This window comes from Rhinoraja longicauda, chromosome 2 (genome assembly GCF_053455715.1).
Source record: "Rhinoraja longicauda isolate Sanriku21f chromosome 2, sRhiLon1.1, whole genome shotgun sequence".
Classification (NCBI taxonomy): domain Eukaryota; kingdom Metazoa; phylum Chordata; class Chondrichthyes; order Rajiformes; family Arhynchobatidae; genus Rhinoraja; species Rhinoraja longicauda.
In genome coordinates this window covers 68,052,514-68,080,428 of record NC_135954.1, presented here as the reverse complement: position 1 = coordinate 68,080,428, position 27,915 = coordinate 68,052,514, and the positions used below count along the sequence as shown (strand labels likewise).

The 27,915-nt window shown below is 38.1% G+C and overlaps 3 protein-coding genes across 4 annotated transcripts; all 3 read left to right on the top strand.

Moving 5' to 3' along the window:
* Nucleotides 1-2,202: 2,202 nt before the first annotated feature.
* hoxa11b (homeobox A11b) lies at nucleotides 2,203-4,248 on the top strand. Its single transcript, XM_078428429.1, has 2 exons — nucleotides 2,203-2,851; nucleotides 4,016-4,248. The coding sequence occupies exons 1-2, from the start codon at nucleotides 2,203-2,205 to the stop codon at nucleotides 4,246-4,248; spliced, it is 882 nt and encodes a 293-aa protein (XP_078284555.1).
* Nucleotides 4,249-15,305: 11,057 nt separating this feature from the next.
* hoxa10b (homeobox A10b) lies at nucleotides 15,306-18,083 on the top strand. 2 transcript variants are annotated; one of them, XM_078428416.1, is made up of 2 exons: nucleotides 15,306-16,116; nucleotides 17,809-18,083. In XM_078428416.1, exons 1-2 carry the CDS (start codon nucleotides 15,357-15,359, stop codon nucleotides 18,081-18,083), a joined length of 1,035 nt encoding a protein of 344 aa, XP_078284542.1. In that variant the 5' UTR covers nucleotides 15,306-15,356. The 2 variants fall into 2 exon arrangements, with proteins under 2 accessions (XP_078284542.1, XP_078284533.1); XM_078428407.1 differs by having other exon boundaries at nucleotides 15,306-16,134; nucleotides 17,821-18,083.
* A 1,208-nt stretch (nucleotides 18,084-19,291) lies between these two features.
* Nucleotides 19,292-27,183, top strand: LOC144609978 (homeobox protein Hox-A9). Its single transcript, XM_078428394.1, has 3 exons — nucleotides 19,292-19,331; nucleotides 25,747-26,313; nucleotides 26,942-27,183. Exons 1-3 carry the CDS (start codon nucleotides 19,292-19,294, stop codon nucleotides 27,181-27,183), a joined length of 849 nt encoding a protein of 282 aa, XP_078284520.1.
* The last annotated feature ends 732 nt before the right edge of the window (nucleotides 27,184-27,915 follow it).

The following is a 27,915-nucleotide window of genomic DNA, read 5'->3' as shown; positions in this document are numbered from 1 at the left end:
TTCACTTCGTTTTTCTTTTAACACTGTAAACTTTCAGATTTTACATTTGCTGTTTTGACCACAGTTACTAAATATAACCCAATGTGAATCGTTTTTTAAAAAACTACTGAATAGGGATGAATTTGGATCTTAATTTAAAGCTGCGATTTCACAGTATGGCTTCGCAGTTTCGTTTTATGCGGTACATATAATTTATATATATATATATGTATGTATCTATACGGTAAATAAAATGTAGATATGTTCTATAGTGTAATATAAAGATAGCCGGATTGCCGAACTGTTGAATTCCTCAAAGAATATTCGCACCGAGTATTGCTAATCCTTATTGCAAATTATGGCTTCGAAAATCCTATTAATATCCTTAGTGCTTTCGGAGTCTACTGTTATTATTTTATAAGATGGCCTTATTTTTACGAGTGATTTATTCGGTTGCGCGGGCCAGAAAAATAAATAAAATCTGTATTCGAGTATTTTGTAGACGTTTTCATATCATTGCTGTATGCTTATAGCAAAGAAACAATTAGAAAAAAATATTAAATTATTAACTTGCAACTAACACGGTTGCTCGTAAAGAGTATTTTTGTGTGTGAAATAATTTAGAGTTAGGTCTTTCTGGCAAATGTTTGTGGCAAAGGTCCTTATCCCCAGGAAACCTGTTTGTTTTGGCACTGCGCAATTGTTTTTGGAACAGCAATAGCTAATATGTGACAAATTCTTAAAGCAAAGTTTAACTTCAACTCTTATCTATGGTATCATTCTTTTCAACAGCCTCGGAATTCATTGCATGACTTTCAAACTCCTAGTGTGCATTTAAACCATGTAGTTTGTTAGACGGCGCTAATATATCTAAATAAAATGCACTTTTATTGGTTGTTCTTTAATTAAGCTTTCCCTGGCCAAACTAAACTATTGTTATTTAATCCTAACCATAGTAAATGCAAGTCCGCTTCATATTCATAGGACTTTGTTGAGATTTTATAGAAATACAGAACAATATGCCCACGGCCAATGTCAAATGGATTTTATTCCGTTTTTGTTCACGCCTGTTTCACCTAAACATTTTTCAAATATATAATTACTAGTGTTCTGTCGTGAATAGCGTGTTCATAAGAACTCCGCCTGAATGTAAAGCTGATTGAACAATAGACTGTTTTCGAAATTATATCCTGAAATCCAGCTAAATGGTATCTGGCTTAGAGAATTGTATCGAGAGGGCGATGGTTTTGTATGTGGTGTTGAACGTGACCATGCCCATTTGTCCTCAAATTAGAAGCACCAACACACATGAAAAACAACAACATGAAAAACATAGTGGCAGTTTCGTGCGGGTTCAATTTTTATGAGGAAAATCACCTAAAAGCTATTCGGCTACACTCACAAAGACACAAACAAGCCAATATTCAATTCCGGACCTATAGTCAGTCTAACTCATCTTCCCCACGGCTTTTATGGGGGTCGACAAATGACTGTATGCTTCCGTGGTTTATTTCTGTTAAGTGGGGAAGTGGAGGTGAGGGTATTTGAGTTGAAAACAGAGAAGATATAGGTAGATAAATCATGATTTATACATTAAAAAAATCCGCTCCCACTTCACGTCTCGGGAAGCTTCTTACAGTTTTGTGATTAGTCGTCTCTAGATACACACATTCTCTGCTGGTGAAATAAATATTTTGCACGCTATTTTTCATTAAAATGACACGACAAAAAAGATAAGGGGATTATTTTCCAATATAATTTAATTTCCTGGAGTTTTCCTCTAATAGATCTGTGTGCGTGATAATTCAAAAATCACCCTTTAAAAAAAATAAAAATCTGTGTTTGACATTTTTGCTGCGGAAATGGTTATAAGTTCTTTCTATGTCTACTCTTCATTCAAGTCAGCTTGTTGGAGCGGCTTGAAGTAAATGTGCCAAATGCGTCTCTGGTGTGAAGCTTGAACACCTTCACAGTATTATTCGAGCTTTCCTTTCCCCGTTTAGAAATGTGCAGAGCTCAGTTGTAAAGAGCTTTGCGCTCCTGGTGCGAGGGGGGAATCCAAAGTGATGCATGTCAATTTCTCCAGGCATCTGGTCACATGACCGGCTGGTTCCTGCGATGTATGGAGATACATTTCCACGTCAGCTTACGTTTCCAAATTTTTACTCCGCGGATCAGCTTCAAAGAGGCAGCAGCATCTAAGGACCATGTTTAGCTGTGCGAATGCAAGCTATTCTTGCGCTAGGGGACCCCAAGAAAGCGATGATGGATTTTGATGAGCGGGTTTCTTGTGGCTCTAATCTTTATTTGCCTAGCTGTACCTATTATGTCTCGGGTCCGGATTTCTCCAGCCTGCCTTCATTTTTACCCCAAACACCGGCTTCTCGTCCCATGACATACTCTTACTCGTCTAATATCCCCCAGGTTCAACCTGTGCGAGAAGTTACCTTCAGAGACTATGCCATCGATCCTTCCAATAAGTGGCATCACAGAAGCAATCTCCCTCACTGCTATTCCGCAGAGGAGCTGATGCACAGAGAATGCCTGCCTGCCAGCACCATGGGCGAGATGTTAATGAAAAATAGCGCCAGCGTTTACCACCCCAGTTCCAACGCGTCTTCCAGCTTCTACAACCCGGTGGGTAGGAACGGTGTCCTGCCGCAAGGATTTGATCAGTTCTTCGAGACTGCCTACGGTTCTAATGAGAATCAGCAGTCGGAGTATTGCGGGGAGAAGAGCCCAGGTAAAGTGCCGTCTGCGGCAACTTCAAGTTCGGAGACTTCCAGGGTGTCGGTGGAGAAGGAGACGAGTCCCGGGAGCAGCAGCCCGGAATCTTCTTCCGGCAACAATGAGGAAAAAAGCAGCAACTCTAGTAGGTAGAATCAGTGCCTACTTATGAAGGAAAGTTTTGCGATCTCGCGCGCTGCTGTTAAAATTTTTATGTGCTGTTTTATAAGCATATAAGGGGGTTTATGGATGGCCTGTAGATTTCCCAACAAAACTTTTTTTAAAATAAATGACAGGATCACGTGTTCCGCTCTGAAATTGGCCGTGAAATAACACCAGCCAATCCCTGCATTAAAATAGCTCAATTGGCATTTTTAAATGTGAATTTTGGATTAAAAAATTGGTAATTTAAATTATTAGGTGTGCATTCATAAAAAAATAGCCTTTTGGCCGTTGTGATGTACGCGTGTATGAATACAGCACACGAATTCCATAAAACACGTGTTGACACAAAAACTCTATTTATAGGTTGTATTCAGTTCCATAAGTAACCGCTTTAAAATATAACAGGGTAAAATGACATTTTTAACAGCAACATAAATAGTGCAGTACCTTTAGCACAGAGTTTTCCCACCATAAAAACTTATTTCAGGATTGAGTGACCATATTTTATTTAATAATCACATTTTATAGCTGGACGTGCGGTAAGCACAGCTTTAACGCTACAATAGTACTTCTAGAGCATGCCTATGTCGACGTTTACAACACGGAATATCTACACAACAAAGCCCCCTCCCTTAAGAAAACCAATTCCTGTTCCCGGCACCTTTATAATGATGGGGCGATTGTGTCATGCTTCAAATCCTTTTAGATTTAGCACCCTAAATAAAATAAAACGTCGTGCACTTCGCTTATTTTCTGTCTTTAATGCTCTTATACTCGGACGTTTCATCTTTAAAAATCATTTATCTTCCCAAGAATGTAGTTAGTTCCTGGATATGGAAAGCCCTTTTGTAATTTCAAGTACTCTTTGGAAAGGGAGTATCACAGCTTTAACTTAAGAAGTTCCTCAACCATTCTGGTAACCGAGGCAGCCATCTTATGTTCCAAGACCCATTCAATAAGCGCTTTAAAGCGTTAGCGAACTGTTCTGTATATCGTGCATTGGTGGTAAATATTGCTGTGTAAAAAGTAGGAATTATGTAGAGGTGCTCTTAATTACAGTAAAGTATATGTTGTTCCTCAGAAAAACACTGGCTACTCTTACTTACAGTTACCAATGTTTTAACATACTGTTTACCTGTTACAGGTGGCCAGCGTACACGTAAAAAAAGATGCCCCTATACCAAATACCAGATCAGGGAGCTGGAGAGAGAATTTTTCTTCAGTGTCTACATCAACAAGGAGAAGCGCCTACAACTTTCCCGTATGCTCAATTTAACCGACCGGCAAGTTAAAATTTGGTTTCAGAACAGGAGGATGAAGGAAAAGAAGTTAAACAGGGACCGCCTTCAATATTACACTACGAATCCATTGCTCTGAGATTAGACTGAGTTTACAAAGAGGCATTCCACCTTCCTAACTACTACGATGAAATCGGCCAGGCCAGAAGGCAGAGGTAAAAAAAAGCTCAAGTTCGAGTTTGTGAGCAGACACTTTAATACAGCTCTGACGGGCCAGACAACTTTTCAAAACTAATTGGGACGCCTAGTTTCAACTTTAAAAAGTAACTGGAATTAATGCTCATCGTTGACTTCACACACAGACACACACAGACACACGCACGCACACACTTATTAATACACACGCGTCTTCTATATATTTCATACACGGAGTATTACTTGAGATTACCTTTTGAGATGTCAAGGTGAACGTTTGGACTTAGTTAAGCGAAACCGATTTTTTTTTAAATTCAAGGATGAAGGCAGCTTCTATCCATGAACGGACACGTGTACTGAATGTCTAGGAGAAAGAGTGGACTGTTGTGGACCAGCTGTAATATAAACGTATTTTTAAAAATAAGGCGATAAGATGCGCATGCTTTAGATTAGGAACATTACAGTGGCCCTCATTGCCAGTCATAACAATTGGATATATATTTGTTATCTTCGGTTACAACTAGTAGCAAGCAGTCTCGTTCTTTTGCAACTGAGCCTTCTGAAAGGAGGGGACGTAGCGCAGCGTAGTCCTACAAATAATGCCTGCTTATCGCTGTTTAGCATACTAAAACTCGTCTATAGGAAAGGCAGATGACAACTTCCATCTCCACAATAGATCCACATTTATTTCCATACATATCAATCAGTACTCCCCACCCCCACCTTCATTATTACCCCAAAAGAGAACATGCATGCAAATATCCAATTTGAAATTCATAGCAAAAAAACCCCACCGTTTCTAATGAGTGTGGAATTTATATTAGTCATTAAAATAAACAAGTGTGGTTAAATTCTGTTTAACATGTAAAAATCTGTATATTTTAGCTGTTGGCCTCGATATATAAACACCTTACCATTTAATACATAGCTTGGAATAATAAGATATTTGAAAACCGGCTATTTTATGCTCGCTGAAGCAATCCGTGTGTGTTTATTTGTACTTGACACATTGTGCTTCGTAATTTTCAAATGCGGTTTTTACTTTTAACTTTTCAAAGGGAAGAGATGCTACCCGTGATGGCATACTTGAGCACAAAGTATTGTAAATATGTCGCTCTTTTGGTACAGTATGAATGTGTATAGGAATTGGGTTTGAAAGCTGCTGCTCATGCATCTATCCTTTTCGCGGATTCCTCCAAAGGATGACAAGTCTGCAGTTATCACCATTTTGAAGCCATCTTTATCCGTGTGAACCAAAGACAGAAAAGTATTTTCATTAAACACATAAGTGTGTTTATTGCACAATGGTAACATTTCCTGTACATTCACCATTTAAGCTTTTTATAGGCCGATATACCTATAGGCCGTATTGTACAAAAATCACCCACACTTTACCTAACAACATATACCAGCCTTCAAAATCACTTTTGTTTATTTTATCAGTTTAAATTCAATGTTTCGTTCTGGCCTTTGTCATTAACATCATCAAAATAGCTTATTTTATTGTTCATTCTCATAAAATGACAGATGACAGCTGCTCGCCGTTATCTTTATTTTTTGTAATTTTGGTTTATTTTGCAAAACACTGAAATGTATTAAAAGGCTGGAATATGCACCACAGAAGTGGTGTTTTTTTACATTAAGCATTTAGATTTTGAAATGAAGCACCAATTCTATTAAGAGCAATCGGATGCTGTTTAATTAAATGTGAAATCGGCATTTGCTTAACATTTGTATATAATTTATATTTATCAATTTGACTGAAGTGGGGTAAATTTGCATGTCCACGTTGAGAGAGCGCACAATTGGATTTCATGCAGAAAAAGTAATGAAGGTACTTTTTCTTGAGGGCGAACTTCGTTGGGTATTCAAGCCGAAAACTAAAACACCTGCAAAGTATTGTATTATTGTTCGTTTCATGTACGTAATAAGCAACCATTAAAGCTGGATAACATTCACATCTGTCTATATACATTGGTACGTTTTTCTTTAGTTTATTTTCTGGAAGCTGAGGCATTCACGTCAAATTTTGGACAATGCAATTTCAATTATCCTCCCCTTGGCACGGGCTTTCGTCATTTCACGTTGATAATCGAATGCTCAAATGGGCACAATTAGCCAAAATGTCAATAATTGTATTGGTTAGAACTTTATTCAGCAAAAATAACTCTTTGTGAAATTTTGTGAATCAAAACTCTCAGTTTGGCAAATATTCGACGACGTTTGTTTGGATACATAGGGGCGTACATCAGAAACGATTGCATTGCATTGCAGTTGTATTACAGCATCTTTAATGCTGATTTTCATTCTGTTTTCCTGCTTGTTTCCTGGCTTTGAACTTCTGTTGCGCCGTGGACGTCACCTCTAACCTTGGGGGTGAAGGGATAATCAGCCCTGAAGCTTACATTCTCTGGTTAGACTCCCGCCGGAGGTGACGGGAGACCAAAACAGATTATAAGAGGTTGATCAACTGCATTGGCAGAGAAACTCGCGAGACATATTCTAGTATCATGGAAGTTTAATGTTGCGCGTGAGGTTGTTTTAATAATGAGTGATACTGGGGGTGGTTAAAGATATGTGGAAGCTTTTATATCTGCAGAAGAGGGAGTTGAGACCAGTGAAGTAGCGTATTAAGGGGCTGTGGCATTCAAGGCAAATGACATGGGATCGTCTCTGTTGCTGTGGTTACTAACAGCGGGCCAAGTCATAAAGGTTTTTTTTTTATTGTAGCTATCTGTTTTTTGATTATTGCCACAGTAGATTTTATATTCCTAATGCTATGAACGTAAACATATTTTTGAGTTTAGTTCTTCTCCCTCTCTTGATATCGTTTTGCGTTCGTTCAATGTTTCTGCACTGCTACACCAGGGAGCTATGACAATGAATTCTTCCAGTTGGACACTCAGTCCACATGGTGGCGCCATTTAGATCAATGTCAAAGCCGCTTTTGGGCAGCAAAATAATTATAATGAAAAATACTTTGTCGCTCTTCCAAAGTACGAGTTCAAGAGAGGTATGTGATTTTTTTGGAGGCAAAATAAAAGCGCTCCTCTATGTTTGACAATTTAAATGCAATATTCATTAAATATCGTAAAGAGCTCCAAAATAACCAATCTTTCTAACAAAAGGTAGTTGATCGGGATCCATGCATATACGACATAGATTCTTGAATTGAGAAATGTGGCTTCACAATTATCAAAGAGAGGTTCGACAGCGTACAATACAATTAACGTGAGATTTGAATTCGGATGGAGCGAAAATTCTTTTTAAAACCGCTTTTGTTTCATTAAGAAAAATAATCTCCGGGAAAGGGAAAGTGCAGGATATTCATTTCAGAAACAGTATACTTTAATTGTCGTTGAAAATTGGTTAGAAAACACAATATATTTGCTTTTTGAATAAACCACGAACTACGTTTTAGAATTAGATACAATATGTGCACTATTGGATTTGCTGGTTAGGAAGAAAAGGTTTATTCCTGGAACTGGGTTGCTCTTATTCGTTCTTTCATTTTCCCCTTCTGTTTTTGCTTGATATTGCATGATTTCTTTTATCAACATAATACTTTCATGGGGCACCGTGATTTTATCTTGACAATGTCAAATTTGATCTATTTCCTCAACAACCGACACATAATGCAGCTTTTGGAAATCTATCCCCGTAATGACCATATGTATTATTCTGAACATTAACAGGGTTTAAATGTGTTCAACTGTGGATCTTTGGCTTGGCACTTAAGATTCAGAGTACTTTTGCAGCTTTCCTGTTCTCTGTTCTTATGCGTTTCCCATATTTAACGAAAGGGTGTGCATATATGTCTGCTTTAGAAATATCCAACAGTTCAGTGAAATGTAACAATCAAATCATGGTGGGTTTATCTGCTTCTTAAATATTGATCGAATATGAACATTTCAACCGAAAAGTATAACTGGCGAGATTTAATAATTTGTCCGCTTTCCTTTATTTTATTTTAGCGGGATAGTGTATTTTCAATTAACTGTCCGTTTTTAAATTACGACGAAAGATTCTGAAACGTTCGTGCATTTTTTCGAAAGTATATTCGATTGATTCTTTTTCGCTTTACTTAATTTTGATAGTTAAAGCAGAAATTAAATTAACCTATTGTTCCAGATTATCCCTCTTAATGTTGATATCCGTTGACCAGTTTTTTTAAAGTTTAGAAAGCTAATTAGCAACTGAGTGCCAAGTTATGTAAAATTGACCAAACCCTATTTTCATGTCGGATCTTATTGACTAAACTAAGAATAAATACGCGATTGTGTGCATTTTGAAGTAAATTTCACATGAAGTTCATACTTGCTGATCGTTTCCTGGGGGAATACTGAGATTAAATTTGTCTTGTGCAGACATGCGGTTCGGTAACGATGTCCTATAAAACTAGTTTGACTGAACAATGTGTATACATGATATTTCTGACAAACATTATTGCGGTAAATTACGGTGGTGGATGAAAATACTGCAATTTAGTTAATTTCATGCTTTGGTGTGTGCATGTGTGTGTGTGTGTGTGTGTGTGTGTGTGTGTGTGTGTGTGTGTGTGTGTGTGTGTGTGTGTGTGTGTGTGTGTGTGTGTGTGTATATGTGTGTGGGTGTGTGTATGTGTGTGTATGTGTAATGTAAATTATATATATATAGCATCAAGGGCTTGTGATAAGCTAGTAAGAGGGTTCGTTAAAACGTCAATATTCATTAATTATTAGCAATGGAATTCTTCTGTGAAAATATTTCTTACTATAACTTGAATAATGCTGCCAACTTATAGTATTCCTTTCACATAATTCCTTTTTTTCAGACTATTTAACTAAAATGGCCACTAATTATTATCTTCATGTTATTTAATGACGTGTTATCAAGAATGTCATGAAATGCATCCCTATCAAGAATCAGTACAACGAATATAAAGCATGCCATTTGAAAGCTCGGGTAACCTTGGGCCATAGCGCCCTCTGGGTCTAGGATTGGCACTTGCACCACAGTACAATGGTCATTCATTCTGTTTTTGGTTGCTGTATAAAATGTATTCGGGCATTTCAGTACTAAATAAATTTAATATCCAGGTCCTAATTTTAAAAAAACTAAAAATAGATCTTAGTTTCTAAGGGCAGTTTAAATCTTATTATTTGCTGCAACGATATACGCAAAATGTCAATGGTAGCCTATCTGTTAAAGAGCATATCTTTAAAATGAGACAATTTGAACAACCTCTCTTTTTATCTTGGTAGGATTTGTGCTTCAGAAACGAGTGCAAGCTAGTTTCCAATTACTGAAATACAAGTCTTTCAATTATCAGCAAATATTAACCCTTTGATTAAATATCTAATGATTTGATTAATATGTAACCGGATAAATCTCGAAACATAAACAGTGGGAAAGGTAGGCATTTTCTGAGTGAGATTGCCAATAATGTGAGACAGTGAACGATGAATAGATAAAGGCAGGGTGAGCTAAAAATAAACATGAGCTCGAACTCCAACTTCCCAACTTTTCGGGCAATAAAACAGTCTAGACAACTCGATTGAGCTTATCGCTGTTTTAAAAAGGCCAATCTCTTATTTTTCTATTTCTAGCAAAACACTTTCCGATAATGTTCATTGTGTGCAGTTCGCTGCGTAATTGGACCGGGGTACAAATATCCCTTTGCAAAGCCTTCTGCATCAAAACATTCGCTCTGTACCCAAGAAGCTGCTGCAAACAAAATACGAGCATATCTTTAAATAGATTACTCAAAGAAAGTTTACTACTGCGATCGCAAATTGTAAAATACGAGTTTGTTGCAGCCAGTTTTTAATTTTTTTATTTGACAAGATGGGTGGGGGTACAGTAATGAAATTTAGCGGTTTATTCCGGGACGTGGAAGCTGTACATAAAACAGAACTAGCGTGTGCACTTCATAGTTGAAGAACAGTGTGTTTGGTTTAATATGAAAAGAATGCTAGGTAATGGAACGGCATTAAATAGAACATTAATACCACGAACCCTTCATTGTTTAAAGGTATCAAGTTATTGAATGAAACGTTCTCGTCAGAGTAGGGCACTGATGTGCGAAATTTGTTGTAATTGCACATTTTACGCCAACTCTTTATTTTCAACATGGTACATAACATGGACCATTTTGGTTTGTGACCCAACCCCCGCTGCGTCACCTTCACCGTGGCCTGTGCAACTGAATTGCCGCTTTTTTGTTATAAAGCTAGTGAGCTATTCTGTCAGCGTGAAAAAAACCTCTTCAGTCGTTTACTTAGAATCGCGATTAGTAAATTAAAATTTGTTCGTCAGATTATGAAAAACGATACAAGCTAACAAAAGCACAATTTCATATGAATAAAATCTAGCTCCCTATTTCAACAACATCTATTCAACATAAATATCTCGTTAATTTTAAAGACACAGAGTAAGAGTTTGCGCAATTCTGTGTTTATTTGCATTTATTTTGATTGCGTAGTTTCAGCATAATTTAAGCATTTTTAATTATAATCTTTAAAGCGAAATTAACATTAGGATTACTTAAGACCTCACTTTATATGAAAAGTGATCTCTCAATTCACAATAAACTATTTACTCTATTCGACCCACAAAATAAATTTAAAAGTTCCCCATCCTATTTTTATCTGAACATCTCTTGAATTGTTAGACGGCTTTTTTTTTGTAATTGATCAAGCTTGTCGATATAAACTGTTGATAAGACCTAAGTTGAAGTGTACGTCGCTGTAATCTCCATTATAAATATAAACGCTTGATTTCACTAGTAAAAACCCTTTACCTTGCGGAATATTGTTCACGTTCAAAGTCGATTATTCATTTGAAATCGTATAATCCAATCGCGCTTTCTTAGTTTTATTTTTAGAGGGAATATTGGAACATAATTCTATATAACAGTAAAATAGCTGACTGAGATGAGATTAAAATAGAACAAACGAATTAGGTCTCCCACGTTACAACAGCGACTGCACATCAAAAAGTACTCCATTGGCTGTAAAGCACTTTGGGACGTCCCAAGGTTGTGAAAGGCGCCGTTTAAATGCAAGTCTTTTGTCTCAGTTTTAACTTGTTCGAGACGTGCTTACAGAAGTCTATTTAAGCAGGCAATTGAAAAATATTGTTATTAATATTTTTGCCATTCCAAACCATAAAACAGTTATGCGCCCATTTCTGTTATTACTCTGCACTTCATTCAAACTTATTGTTCGCTGCTGACATCCTTTTTGCTTTCTGGCTGGATTTCCGTTTCTCTTTCATTCAAATGCGGGTGTAAACGATGTCTTTAAATCTAAGTGTTAGACTCGCTATCTTTTTAAAAAGAAATAAAGCATTATATCACAAACTATCCAGCAATAAATATCGGTGTTTCAATAGCAAGTCCGTGGTGACAATTAGCCAGATTAGTTACATTTGTAGATTTAGAGGAAGATAAAATTTGGTGAGTTTTGATATCCTTGACTTTTAGATTTCTTGTCTGCGACCGATAGACGTTAATTTACATTTTGATTGTACACTGTACAAAAAGTTAGTGTTGCGTGGCTTTCTGAAATTACCGAACAGTATTTCTGTTTCAACGTGTTTTATCCTTTAAGCGTCCAATATAAAGAAACCAAGCCCTTTAATGCAGCGAATTTTCAGTTTTATCCATTTACCTTCAGTTTTTACAGTTGGTGCATTTTATTAAAAAATATCTTTCCCTAAAAATTCTGTTAGGCAACAGTATTGTGATTCCGGAGTGGTTGCTTACAACGTTATTGAATACACAAACAGTTAAAGGGTGACATTCTTTTCAGATTTATCTCGGAGACATAAAATAATGATCACTCTTCAACTTCTCCAGTAATCTTAGCGAATTACAGAGAATTGTTATTACTGTTTTTGAAAAAGCTATATATGTTAAATCAGAGCCGTAGATGGCAAATATTTGCCCTGGACCCTCTACGAAAAGATTTCACTGCGCACATACAATGGTCAATACACTTGAAGGGCGAGGAGTTTATTTTTAAGTTCACGAAGTGTTGGATAGATTTTGTGACTGCAAACAAACACTACATAATTATAAGCAATCTCACTCGGTGGTGCAGGTGGCGAGCATATGAATCTTCTTCTTGGAACTTTATCCGGAAAACAGAGTGAAAGACACTCAGTCTGGCCTTCAGTCTTAAGTTCACGATCTAGGCTAACAACGAGCCCGAGCTCTGAGTGGGCACAGCCTGCTCAGTTTAGACATTGAAATCGCTTATTTACTGAAGAAGCACTATTTGCTCCACTGCAATCTATGCTCGCCCTTTTATCACAGACTGGACAATGTATTATTTACCTCGTTTGTTGCAGCGTTGCAAGACGTGTGTTTATTGCTTACGCGTTGATGGAGAAATGTAGAAATCTTGCAATACCCACGGTCGACATAGCTTGGCGCAAAGAAATGTGTCTTCATTATTCTTTCTTATGCCAAATGGAACGCATTAATGGCCATTAGAAGTATTGAATAACTATGCACTTTCTAAAGCTATTTCTTTAGTTTGTTTTTTCCCCCAGCCATTTTCCTGAAATAGGCAATAAAGCTATTTCATCTCCCCAACCTCCTCGGCAGAGTTAAAGACATTTCTTAACTGTTACCAATGTCGTAATTAACAGTCACGTACACACTAGAAGCTAGAAAAGAAACGTATTTCCCGCAAATCCTTGCTGCTTCAATTACTTCCTGGTGTGGGCTTTTTAAATGTTCACATGAGACTCACAGCTCCTCGCTCCATTCCCATCCATAACGTTGAGAAAGGCCTGCAGTATCTTAGAAACTGGAGAAATCAATCCACCATCCCCATTAGATTTTTACTGGGAAATTGGGTTATAGACGTTTAAACCTTTCCAAAAATGCACCAATAAAATTATCCAAATATGGCATCAATTTATTAAGCAATGAAACATTTACCAAAAGAACCAGATAAATATCATGCCTCCAACACATAAATGCGCCGCTTGTTAGCATTGCTGTACAGTAGCCTGAACATTTATATATGAGACTCTGGCAGAGATGGTAATTGTTATTTTCACCCATTAAATCTTTGTCTGCTCCCATGATCATACGTGTCATTGGCACAGAGGGATTGCAAACGGGAATATTTTCAAAATTTCGATAAAGAACATTCAGGTTTTTATAGGGTTTTTGGACGGCCGTGATAATTCTAAACAGTCGTTTGTGCTTAAAAACAAGCATGCATAAGGAATCCTCCGAGACGGCCCCTTAACAAACACTGTAAAGCCGGCCTTCATATCCCGCTGACTTTAACTGAAATGATATTTTAAATAATCTGCTTTAGATTAACAACATTTTCTGAGCTTTAATCCAGCGCCAGAAGTTAAAATAACTGCAATTGGAATAATAGTACAGAGATGGGGGCGGTGGTGGTGGCGGTGGTGGTGGCGGTGGGGAAAAGGGTGGGGGTGGGGCGGCGCGGTTAACATTTTGAGTGCGGCTAAAAGATGGCTCGTAGAAAAACACAGTAATGTTAGAGATTTAATATTACATCCGAATCTAAAGACGACATTGACGGCGGCATTGCTTGCTGCACTTTATTACAGAGATGGCCGATCAAAATACAAAAAATATGACCGACACAGAGAATAGTTTCGTATTCAGATTCACATTGATACATATTGAACAAATATGCCACAAATACACTAAGTTAAAAGCATCCCTTGCCATGGATCACAAGGGATTCATGTGTATGTGTGTCTGTGTGTGTGTGTGTGTGTGTGTGTGTGTGTGTGTGTACGTGCTTGCGTGCATTTGGAGGGGACTCTGATCGTTGTTGCATTAATTTATTTCTGCACTGATATTATGATAATACCTGTAGTTTGAGTATAATTATCTTTCACCTTAAATTCTGGAGATAAAAAGTTCACCAATCGCTTCCTTCCATGGAAAAAAGGTAAAGCATTTTCACCCCTCTGGCTTCATTTCTAAGTTATCTTTGGATGGGATGGAGTGACATACTCTGGAGGAGGCTTCTATAACGCGCTTTAAAAAAACTTGACCCGATTGTAGCTGAGACGCTTGTAAATTTTGTTTAACTGCAATGTATTCTATTTTTAAGACGATATGATGAGGTCGATTTTATAGATGTGGTAAACGATGTGTGTTCTTGGCCCAGCCAGTTGAAGAACACATGATAAAGTATTTCGAAACAAATGTTTTCTATTTCTTCAAATTGTAATTTGGTATGAAATTTCAAGAATTGCCACAATCCAGTCAGCCTCGCCGGGAAAATAGATGAATGGATAAAAGGAAGTGGTTGTAGAATTAGTTTGTTGTGCCCGACCTTCTGCACTTAACTTACAGAGATGCAGTATGTCCCATTAACCCATTAAACTCTAAACTACAAAAAAAGCCAGATATACAATCACGGACTTGAATTTCAAGAGTGATTCTTCTATCCTGCGCATACAAGGAATGGCAACAGAAGTAACAATAAGGAAAGGCTCATTGTGGATCTGAATCACAGTGATCACTGTGAAACTGTTGCAGCAGGCGGCTGGGTAATTACAATCAGACCCGTGAAAGTCAAGATTACTTCTGTTTTCTTGAAAGTATCCGGCTGCGAAACTTAACGCGTGGTTAGAAGTGCACAATATAGAACTACAACTTTGTTCTTTTTATCAACCGCGTGTGCGAATAATTGGAAATATGTAAAAATAGCCACTTTGAAACAGTTAGATAGCTTCACATTTTGCTGAAACTTGTAGTATTGAATTACAATTTTGCCCCTCTTTTATTTTATTTGAAGGACGTGATTCTAATAAAGTAGAACTGAGTAAATAAAGATGCATTTAGACGTTTTTGCAGTTTACCGAATACATATGGTGACCTTATTGCAGTTCTGGTGACGTAGCCCCACCATGAAGGAGGGGCTTGTGGCCAGCAATGCCATTTGATTGGTTCGTCCCGCCTGTCGTGCTGCGGAGGCATCTCTAATCATATTCAACGTGTTTGCACAAGAAATGTCAGCCTGAACTGGATATCTTCTGCTTTCGCCAAATTACCCCACAACAATGTCATGCTCAGACAGCCCGGCTGCAAACTCCTTTTTAGTAGATTCTCTGATCAGCGTGGGCCGTGGCGGGGAAGGGCCCTATTACCCCAACAACAGCGTATACCTGCCGCCTGCCTCTGATCTATCATACGGCATCCAAAACTGTGGACTTTTCCCATCTCTGAGCAAACGCAGTGAGAACAACTCTCAGAGTATGGTCCTGACTTCTCATCCCTACATGAGCGGGATGGAGGTCTGGTCAGATCCTCCCAGGTCCTGTCGCATGGAGCAACCTGCAACCCAGCAAGTAGCAGCATGTTCCTTCCCCCAGAATATCAAAGAAGAAAATGCATATTGCTTATATGATTCTGAGAAATGTCCAAAAAGCGCGGCAGCAACAGATCTTTCCACGTTTCCAAGGCTAACATCAGAATCGTGCTCCAATAGTGACACTACTACTAGCGGCGGGGTTCCTGTGCCCGGCTATTTCCGTCTGTCCCAAGCCTATCCGACAACCAAACAGACACTTTATAACAACACTGGGCAGGTTGGGGCCTCTCCGTTCGTGCCTCAGTCCCAGATCCGTTTTGGAACACCCCCTTCTTCAGCTTCAACCCCGAGTGAATTGGGGAGAAAAGGAAGCGAGGGGACATCCCCCGGCCATTTAACCTGCGGCTCGGAAAGAGAAGAGGCAGAAGCTCCGGCTTCTTCACCAAACGAAGAATCTTCACCAGTCCATTCAGAAATCAGCAAAAACTCTCCTGTGAAAGAAACAAAAGGTAGGTACGAAATAGACAGTGGGCGATTTACAGAGCTAACAATCAGAAGCTAACAATCAGGGTAGACGTGGCAGGTACAGCCAACAAGCCTAACAAAGGGGGGTTTATTTTGACCTTGTGAACTTTTTATTTTTGGGCGTGAGCTATGCTGTAAAAATTAATGCCTACTATAGTTTATAGCATGAGCCCACGCTCCGGAATCAATTGTACTCACATTCTAAACTTGTCAGATAAGTTACAAACCACGAATCCTTACTGCAGTTATTTAAGTGTACCGCATAGAAGGACATATTTGCACACAAGGTCCAAAGTAAATAAAAGACAGCCAATGAATAATACTCAAAGGAACCCATGAACGTTTTATGATCCAGCGCGTCTTTCCAGAAAAAAATTATTGAAATGAAAATAAGAAAAGTTTTCAAAATAATATAAGATAATACTGCCATATTTTGCTTTAAGAATTTGCTGCTTTTAGGCCAATGTCGATTTATTGCATATGATTTTGTTTAAACTTAGATGTTAAAAGACAGTTTTAGGGGTTGCCTAGTTTTTATATTACTGTATTTGAAATCCATCTAGTTAACAACATGGGAGCACCACAATAAAAGGATTAAAATGTCCACCGATCATTTTAATTGTAACTCTAACGAACTTCCAAAGAAAACATTTGAGTAAGTTAGTTCAAGTGAGAAAAGTGAGGAGTTGACGAGGCTAGAGCCTTAAAACATTGAAGACGAATACATTTCGATCTGTTGCATTTAAAGTTATTTCCTTAAACGAAAAACACCGCTTAATCTCATTGGATATTGTCGTGGATGAAGATAGGATTTGTTTCGTGGCACATGGCAAGAAATAGGACTGAAAACATAATCTTTGGACATGATAGCAGGGGGAAAGACATGCCTACTGGCGCAGAACAAAATATTGAATATTGCGATAATTGCAGGAGAATTTTTCATTTTGCGAATAACCAACTGCGTTGGTATTAACCAGGCATCTTCAAAGCGAGGAATGATGAGACTCTTGAATGAAGTGAAATCAATCTGAGAATGTTACTCCAAGTACATAAGATTCTTAACAATTGTTTAAATATATCCAATGCCATTAACGTACAGATTTCAAACTAATTCCATCTTCATCCTAATAGCCCTCATGGTTCATTAAAATACCATATCATCCCCATTTCAGAAATCTGATTAAACCTTGATATAGTTCAAAATGTTATTTTTCCCCCCATTCCATGCGAGTATGTACCCAAGGTAAAGACAAAAATGGAACAATATTGCCATTGTATTAAAAGTTAAAATGTAAAATAAATGGAGAAAGTAGCATTTTGAATAGATGACATTATACCTATATATTTTACCTATTTTCTGGCATAGTAACATGAACACTGGTAAAACGTCCATTTTACCACAATTAAGTTATTATTGAAAATTATTTGACGAAATTTTCTTTTTTCCTCTGCTCATTTGATCTCTCTCTCTCTCTCTCTCTCTCTCTCTCTCTCTCTCTCTCTCTCTCTCTCTCTCTCTCTCTCTCTCTCTCTCTCTCTCTCTCTCTCTCTCTCTCTCTCTCTCTCTCTGCCTCTCTGCCTCTCTCTCTCCCTCTCTGCCTCTGCCTCTCTGCCTTTGCCTGTCTCTTTGTTTTCTTTTTCTTTCCTTTGTTTTCTATCATTTTCTTACTTAATAGGGGCAGTGAAAGCTGAAAATGGAGCTAACTGGCTGACTGCAAAGAGTGGCAGGAAAAAACGGTGCCCTTACACCAAACATCAGACCCTGGAGCTGGAGAAAGAGTTTCTTTTCAACATGTACCTGACTCGAGAGCGTCGCCTAGAGATTAGCCGCAGTGTCCACCTGACTGACAGACAGGTCAAAATCTGGTTTCAAAATCGCAGAATGAAACTCAAGAAAATGAACCGTGAGAACAGGATTCGGGAGCTCACAGCTAACTTCAGCTTTTCATGATAAACACAGACACTGGTTTGCCTATTTACCCTGACATCGGGAAGTTGTGCTAGTGTTACTGAAAGACTAAAAACTTTTCCACTTACCTCTGACTTCTCAGCCTTGTGCTGATTGTAGATAAATGCGATTTATGTGTTTTGTTTTTATTTGTGGCGATAGTCTGTTTCTGTATCTATAATAATAAGTGTTGCCATGATAAGCAAGGCATGCACAGAAATTGTCGTCCTATATGACGATTTTCCAAACAACTGCGGAGGGATAGGTTTGGGGGGGGGGGGGTGGGGGTGGGGGGGGGGTGGTGGTGAACATGTCAACAATCATTTAATTGTGCTAGTTACCAATTATCAGCTACGTAACTCGAACATTGTCATATTTAAATACATTTAATGCTGTTAAAATAGTTCCAGGATGATGTTACTACCATATACCGACATGTTGATAAAAAAAGTTAAATGTGAATATGCTGTAAAGTGTGTTGTTACATAAATATATCACATGCCATAAATGGAAACACCATAGCACATTTAAATGTGAAACCTTGTTGCAAACATAACTAAATAGAATGTCGGACCTTTTATTCAATGCCGTCGATTCACTTCTAAAAGAAAATAAAATCAATTAGAATTGATTCATTCTGGTTTCGAAAAGATGAAATACTCGTACTGGAAAAGTCATGCTTTTGCTTAGACCTATTGCTGCTGCACTCTGTACGTTAACAAAAACTTGTGTTTCCTGGAAGGTGAATAAAACGTATTTCGTCGGAGTCCATTGAGATAGGTATATGCACATTGTTTTTGCTTCATTTTGTGTTCGTTTTTTTCTTACCTTATCTGTTGAGGAAGTTTACTGCAGGAATGGTGGGTTTAAAGACTGGCAATTACCGTTGCAATCTATTTAAATATTACCTAGACGGTCGTAATTTGTCTGGGCTATATAGCGATGGTGCTGTAACGTTTGTCGGCTTTTGTTGAGTTTTATGACTTGCTAGTATATCTGGGTTGTTGCTGTCTTGGACGAGTGGTTTCAGTTCAGCGAACAGCCACGAAGACAGAGGAAGCAGAGCACCGCTCGGATGTAGGAAATTGATTTTCTTTGAACAAAATACGCACCAGATCTTTGAATCTGCAAAAATCAGAAGAGTTTGAAGAATCGAAAAAATCTTAGCAGATAAGACATCTCGAAGCATTCACATTGAAGGTGAGATCTATATGAAGAGCGAGATCCATTATCCTCTGTTTAGACCAATAGGTAAGGGATCATTTCTAACAAACTTGTGCTTTTAGTATATTTTAAACGTAATCGGTGGCGTTAGCAGAGAAAACTTAAAACTACTGTATTGTTTATTTTCCTTTGGGGATGGAGGACGTGGGGGAAAAGAAAAAAGAAAATATATCTCTATTGACTGTCATCTGACTAGCTCTTTTCTTCGGGCAAACCTTGAACTCGTGATTATTGCTGTGCACACAAGTTGCAATGGCTTATCATTACTGGAATGAATGACATGTATTCAGATCGCGTGAAATCCTGTTCAGAGATAATAAAGAACCCCGCCATATTTAGTGGGGACTAACAAGTATTCTTGTGCTGAATTTGCAATTCAATTTATTCATTTGAATTGGAATTCGGTATGAAACCCGAAATCCCCTCAATAAATTGGAAAATGATTTCATGGACAAACAGCTTTGCCTGTGGAAGGAGTGCTTTTTCATTTTGGTAAATACATGCGAGGTTTTGACGAGAAGCGCGATGATTGTGACCTCTCTTTGAGTAAGCTTGTTGAATGTGGATATAGATTGTCCCACTACTAATGTACAGTGGTAGGAATCTAAAGAGCTGAGATAGAACTGATGTGTGATTTAGGTAGTTTCATGTTGTTGGGGCTAAAGTCTAACTCTACAACACGAGACTGCCTGAATTACTGCAGTTATCATCATCGCCAGTGAGTTCTTGTGCTGGTTTGGAAAGAAACCACAGATACACTAATAATTCCGAAAAAGTAAAAGCTTTTGGTTTGACACAGCTAGCCATAAAGTGGCACGTTCTGCAATCGGATTAAGAATGTGTAATGAAAAGACGGGGTAGTTAGTTCTTCTGCAAGCCCCCCGCCCCCTCCCGAAATTAATTGAACTGTGTATTTTTTTTCAAAGATCAGAAGAGAATCTTCTTCATTTGCAAACTAATCGTGGATTGTGCTTCCCAAACGATGTGGCGAACTGGCATTTCCTAAATACAATCATTTACGTTAGATTTTCTGTTTTTCTTCTAATAAGGATCAAGTTCATGTTTAAATTAAATATGATCCATTTCGATTTCCCTTCAATGTATATGCGCTGTTGATCCATTAGTTGAAAGGACCGGTGTTAGTCAGCTGCATTCTACTGCAGATTGCTGCAGTTACATACGTACGGCGGTATAATCGATGCATTGCAGATTTCGATTTTGTTAGTGATTCTATAGTTATATTAACATTGCTAAAAAGTCACATAATTGTTTTTGTACATTCTGTACATGGCTCATCTGCAATTCGCGGTGAAAACGGAAATAAAAAGGAACCTTGCAAAATGATTTAGAATACGCATTTAAGCCTATGTATTCTACCATGTGCAAGACAAAGAAATTACTTGAAAGGCACAAGGCCTCGGTTATGATCATTACATGGCGCCTGGGCGCGTAATTTTGTTTTGTTCTTGGAAACAGCGACCTCGGCGGAGCGTAGTGGAAACGCTGCTTGGTCGGTGGCTCATGCTCTGCAGAAACTAGACTAAACACAGAAAGCAGACTTGCCCCATTATATTGGGCTCTTTCGACGAGACAAACAGAAGCTTTAATCTAAGCAAAGCAAGTAAACATGCACAATGGCATTTTATTTTGTTGGTCAAATCAGTTGAACAACCATTGGAATTAAACTATTTAAAATTGATGCTTCAGTGCCATTATGCAGAATAGGGATCATGTCTAGATTGTTTCTTGTCCTATTTTATTAATTCAGATTTAGATGCATTGCATATAACATTCATATTTGATATCGTTCCATGGTAAAAAAAAAGCCGAACAAATTATCCGAGAATGCGAAAAACTTGCACATTGTACAAAAGAAACGTATTTACCTATGATTTCCCAGAAATTCGCGTAAGCGATTTAAAATAAGCATGTCAAGCAACCTATTGATACATTATTCAAATAATATGTCTAAAATCTCATCTGTGATGTTAAATTATATCACGCGGCATGTTATAGAAGGAAGTGTTACGCGAAGCAGAAATATTTATCTTGATTTTTTTTTTCAGTTAAATATAAATGAACATCTTCCGAAAATTGTGCGTTGTTATACCATTGCAGGTTCATATTCTCCCGAAGCCACTGTACCACCTTAAACTATCGTCGGCAAGGTTTATTGACCCACGAAGGAAGTCAAGTTTGTACTGGTCAAAACAACCCTTCTGGTAACAGCCAGGCCCTGTTTAAAACGCTGTGCAACTCAGCCCTTCGATTCAACGCATTCGCAATTATTTGCCTAGTTTTATAGATCAAATACGTTGCCAAGTAATTGAGGATGTTTCTTTAACTATTGCGCATCGGAATAAATACGAATTATGTTTGATATAAGCAACATTATTAATGTACTCCCCCCACCCCCAATTTAATGCCATTCAACAATGACTTATTTGACAAATTTAACCGGACAAATAATGTTTTGTTTCAAAATCATTCTGGTGGCACCTTAAATTTTATTATTTGCGCGTTGCTTGCTATCATCACCAAGGTTCATATGATTTATAATCTTATATAAAGGATTCGCGACCGTTTTGTAGTTCCCTTCAATTGAATGTTCGCTTATATTAAAGAAAACGGCCAATGCACGCTGCCCATCTCTACAGTTTTAAGTTGAACATTTAATTTCTGATTGCTGCGATTGGCCTAAAATGATTCAATTATTCGGAAACAGGCAACAGCCCAATAAAACGTTTGGTTTCTCAGACTAAAGGGCGTCGTGAGTGTTTAGTTGCAGAGCGATCTGACCAATTTTGATTATTCTTATTTGCAGACATTCCAGGATTTGATTTCCCCATTTCTGTTATTTTTGTATATCATGTGAATCTTTGTCAAATTATTTTGCTTACGGCAAATTAGACACGAAAGCGATGAAAGATCTCTGTCCTCCTCGTACATTGTCCCCACGAATTGAGCATTGCAATTTCACACAGATGTTATCTGAACGGAAATAAAGGCGTCGGCGTTATTTTAAATGATAGGACCGAAAAGCCAAAAGAAACTCCACATTTCTGACTGTGTCTTCCTTGAAAATGTTATCAGTCAGCTATATCCTAGTTTTGCCAAATGCTTTTGGCTACAAGGTGTATTCAATGAATATCTTATTTATCTGGGTAATTCCATAAACTTTTTTTTTAATAAAACAGGAAAACAATGGTACAACACGTTTGACAGACCTTTCATTGGTATAATTTTGCACGAATTAATAAAGATTGTTCTATTTATTTGCAACAAACGTAATTATCAAGTAAAAGCAAATCAGACGAACTCTGCACTGCACGAAAAGAACAATGTTGCTTTATCCTTGATCCCCTCGCCTTGTTGTATAATGAGATATGATGGATCCCTCTACCAAATATATCTTAAACTTGAAATGGGTGCATTACTGCATTCCTCTATATTGTGGATGATGTGTATCGATGCTGCATAATAACAATTGATTGAGGAACTAAAGCGAATCGCATCCAAGAACGAGATACTTTTTTTTCTTTCTGCTGCTTTGAAATACCCTTGCTTGAGAGCTGTAACTTGCAAATAACAGATATTCTTCCCGGATAGAACGCCCAAACAAAATTCGAAACTGAAAATCTAACCCGGACAAACTATAAAAAAATAGTAATCAGTTTTTTTGTTGTGGTGGGGGTGGGGAATGGATTGAATATGAGAGGAATTAAGTAATCACTATACCTTTTCTAACGAATTCAAGTATATAGTTTGAAATCAAGCATTTCATACAAACTATAAATCTTTAGTATCACAGCTAGACGCGGCGCATTCCAACTTTGTTTTAATGGCTAGTCGTTTTTATAAATCTCCTTCAAATAAAAACCTTAATTTTAATGAGACGAACAGCTCTTTTTAGCGAAGTGTAGAGTCAGGGCCTCGTGGTTTCACTTTATATATATTATATATATATATAAAATCAACATTGAATCCCAATTTCAGGCCATCTGCACAGGAAACGCAAAACGTCTTTTTTTTCTCCCTGAGGCTCAACACTGGACTTGAATGGTTCTTGATTCTGCTCTGGACCTAATCACTCCACCAGTTTCATTGTAACAGTCCGCTGCCCAGATTCTCGTGTCGGCACGCCAGCGACGGCTGAATCTCCCCGACACCCCCCGCCAACAGCCACAAGAACTCACACTTTAGTCCCCCCCCCCCCCCCGCACCACCCACCATAACCACCCACCACAACCCTCTTTTCCGACCAAATCGCCCAAACCGGTGAAAAAAATCAAAGAAGATTGAACAAAAATGTAATTATTCAGGTTAAAAAAATAAGTACCGAGAAAAGGACGCTGCATTTCAGTTATTTGCACCTTAAGGTTTGTACAATCAGCGGGTAGTTGTTGTGTCGAGGGCAGTTGTGTTGAGGAGCGTGTATTTGGGGGGGGGGGGGGCGGCAGGCTATTCACCACAACGGCGGGAGCACGTTGGTTTAAAGTGGATTCTGATAATTGCCTTTGTTTCATCACTATTTCTGTGCAATCGGATATAACGCAACAGTTCAAGTGCTTCACGTTAATTGCGAGGAAAGACGTTGAATTTCTACGCTATTGCTGCGGTCGAGGGTTTTTCCAGCTTCATTTTATGCAGCAGAAATAAAGTATTCCACATATAGTTGGTCAAATCGCCACAAACTAAGAGAAAATTAGAATTGGACCAATAAGGCTCAGATAGGAACCGGCAGCTTTAGCTAGGAAATCTAAATATTTGGCCTGAAAGATCCAAGGATATTTTAAATAAAACAAAACTGGAATAATTGTTATTAATTCTTTTACAGGTTTGGAGATGCTGCTTACATATAAATATATTTTAAAGGGTGTCCAAATGAAAGTGTGAAACGTTACCATATTACTCTGCGAAATTCTACGCCACGAAGCTATAAAAACAAAAGCATTGGCATCTGATCCTTTGATACACAATAAAATATTTCATATGAGATTAGCGATGATAAGTTATTCTACGCGAAAATTATTATAGTGATAACGAGTATCACTTTATAAGATGTATTTGAAGTTATTTCAACGATTTTATATTAAATACATTGCAAGTTTATTTATTTAAAATGTGGACCAGTCCATGATGTCGGCCTTCGGAAATATCGTTTATGTTAATTTTAATATTTTAAAGTGAAACCGTCAACCGCTTTAAGCATGCACATTCACACATACAACACATATCGGTAGAGTGTACGTCTGTGTGTGCGTGTCTGTGTGTGTGTGTTGGAGAAAGTGGAGAGAGAGACAGAGAGAGAGAGAGAGAGAGAGAGAGAAGTCTAGGCCTATTTAGGTTTTAAAGCATAGTGCTTCGTTGTAATATTTAATATGCCGAGAAGACATAACATGGGATAAATGCGACCATTAATACGGATGCTGGCGAAATCCACAGAAATGCCCTCACGTTTTAAATCTGATATGTCTAACGGTTTGCTTTTATTTACCATTGAAAGGAATATATGTTAACCGTATAAGCGATGAGATTTCCAAATACCGTCAGTGAAGGAAAGCTTTGCAATTTCCTCCCCACATAACCCGCCAGTGAATGCATGAAGGAGAACGTCCACGAATCCGAAGAGAAAGATGTGGCAACTACTGGATTTCCGAACAAATTAATATCATCCGTGAATCTGCATCTGTCAACCAAAATAGCACGCTGAATGCGGAAGTTGTAATTAATTATGGTTTATTGTAGGTAAAGAGTCGTTTTGCAATGGCTATAGTTTGCTAACATGTAGTTTTATTGCTCAAACTGTTATAAAACGGAGATTGACACAGTGGGTTTAATGTGTACCTCATTTTAAAAATGAAAGATTCATAGCAGCTGCAGGTACACTCGCCACTTCTCAGTGGTAGCCTTTAAAACTTCGTTAACGATTTTGACTTGTTACAACTGGATATGAATTTTAGTTTTTACTGAGCTCGAATAATAAATACCCGCCCTATTCCATTCTTCGTTGTTTTTTTTTGGAGTTTATAGTTTCACTCTTTCCATAACGTTTTATGAGAAGGTTAACGATTATAAGGTGTTCGTTAAAAAAAACGAGCATCTGATGGGAAGATTGATTATGATATAAAGTAGTCCCTCAAGAAAAGAAATTCAACCGTTTTTTTCTTGTATTTCAGTTGGCAGAAATAAATCGACTTCCTTATATAGAAGTAATTATATCCCTTTGCATAAAAAAACATATGGAGTTGCTATATAAAATTATGACTATAAAAGATTGACCCTGCTACAAGCTGCGGACTGATTTATATTTTATTGTTGTTTTTTGAATCACGTGGGTGATGTATCCAATGGGGTGGAAGTGCGCTTGCACCATATTAGCGGACTGTACTTGTCCCGGCGGTAAGTTGTTATATTGAATTCTGCTCTTTCATATTTTCAGAGGCGCTTGCCGTGTCATTGCCGAGAATGTCGACATCGGGGACTATCAGCAATTATTATGTCGACTCTCTTATAATGCATGAGAACGAGGATCTGCTGGCGTCGAGATATGCGTCCGGTCCACTGGCTCAGTCTTCCAGGCAGGCAGCCCTTGCTGAGCACCCCGATTTTTCCCCCTGTAACTTCCAGTCTAAAGCGACTGTGTTTAGCACGTCCTGGAACCCGGTGCATGCTCAGACCTCTGCCAACATGCCCACTGTTTATCACCCATACATTCACCAGGCACCTATTGCCGCTACGCCTGATGGTAGGTACATGCGCTCCTGGCTAGAACCCATGCCCGGGACCTTGTCCTTCCCCGGGTTACCTTCCAGTAGACATTACGGCATCAAACCTGAGCCTGCAGTTGCCCGCAGAAATGACTGCACTACGTTTGAAACACACACGTTAGCCCTCTCAGAATATTCTCGTGGACCATCTCCTGGTGATAAACGCCTGGCCGAGATTTCCTTTTCTGAAAATAATGGAGAGGTTGAGTCAAACGCAGATAAGCTGCACATGGATCCAAGTAAGTACGGATCTCTTTTTCTCGTTTTACTTTTCCACCTAAGGAATATAAATGAAAACCATTTTTTATAACTGACATCTTCATTATGTAAATAAATAGTTTCAAAAATTACTTATGTGGTTCGAATTCGCCGTTTCGTCTGTGGTTGTATAAAAATTAAAATAAATATTTGATTAAGGTTTATGTTGTACCTTTTAGGCATTGTCAAGGACAGAAACCAAGAATATACTGAACTAATTCGTTATAATAGAGGAAGGGGAGATAGTAATTGCTGACTCCTTAATTCAAGTGCATCCTATGCAAGTAAATGTGATGGAGATAAGTTCACAGGATGGAAAAATGCACTTAATGCAAACATGCAACATTTTACCTTGTTTATAAATTGTCTCAACATTGACATTCAATCTAGTATTTGAATTCGATTCATAGACTTTACTCATTGACCAGGGCCATGCGTATAAGAGTATAATAATCTGTGTAAACACGTGAATGTTCAGTAAACAATTTCATGAATCCAGAATTCCTCACCCTCTTTTATGTGTAAAGGTGTTTTGATTCTGAGAATATTACAATATTTGACCAACATGGAAAGGGAAATGTAGTAAATGTGTTTCCTTTATACTTTCAGATAACCCTTCCGCGAACTGGCTGCATGCAAGATCTACCAGAAAAAAACGCTGCCCTTACACCAAACATCAGACATTGGAGCTGGAAAAGGAATTCTTGTTTAACATGTACCTCACAAGAGACCGCAGATACGAGGTCGCCCGGGTTCTCAATCTCACCGAACGGCAAGTTAAAATCTGGTTTCAGAATAGAAGAATGAAGATGAAAAAAATTAATAAGGAACGACCTAAAGATGACCGGTGACTTGGATTAAAATATCCTCGAAGAGAAAAAGGACTATTTCACCATTGCAATCGAAACAGGCCCTGATTAGAAAGACATTATGAACATTTTATCATACCATTAGCACAAATTATTCCTTTGCCAGTTCTGGACTACACTTGGTGGGAAAGACTCACACACTTGTTAGATGAGAACCAAAGAGGGAGACATCTACGGCAAGGTTAAGTCTGTGGCTGCGGAATCTACCTTTACATGAAAACTACCTTCTCTTAATCCACCGCTATTCTATGTGGACAGTAATTCAGTAATACTGTATTAGTTTAATATTTACTTGTTTTACATGCAGCAAACGAGGCTGCCTATATACTTGAATCCATGTGTCTGTTGTGGTTATCTCTGTGACTGGGCCTCTGTGCTTGGGCGGTGTCTGAGTAAAGATCGTGTAAACAAACAAAAGAAAAATCTCAATTCAACTCAGGATGTTTAATATAAAACTAACAGGCTATGTGTTGGATATGAAATGTTATTTTCGTGGTGAACTTGGGACATATATTGTATTATTTTCACTGTGAATTAACTTGTAAAATCGCCAGGCTTTATGCTGTCTTTGTGAGACTGCGTAACGGCCTTGCCTGGGTGCATGACGACTGTGTTGTTCTTCAGCAAATGTATGAAACTGAATTGCATAGAATGCTAATATAAGTTTTATTTAAAAGAGCGGCGCTGAACATACTGCTACACGATACTATTGTC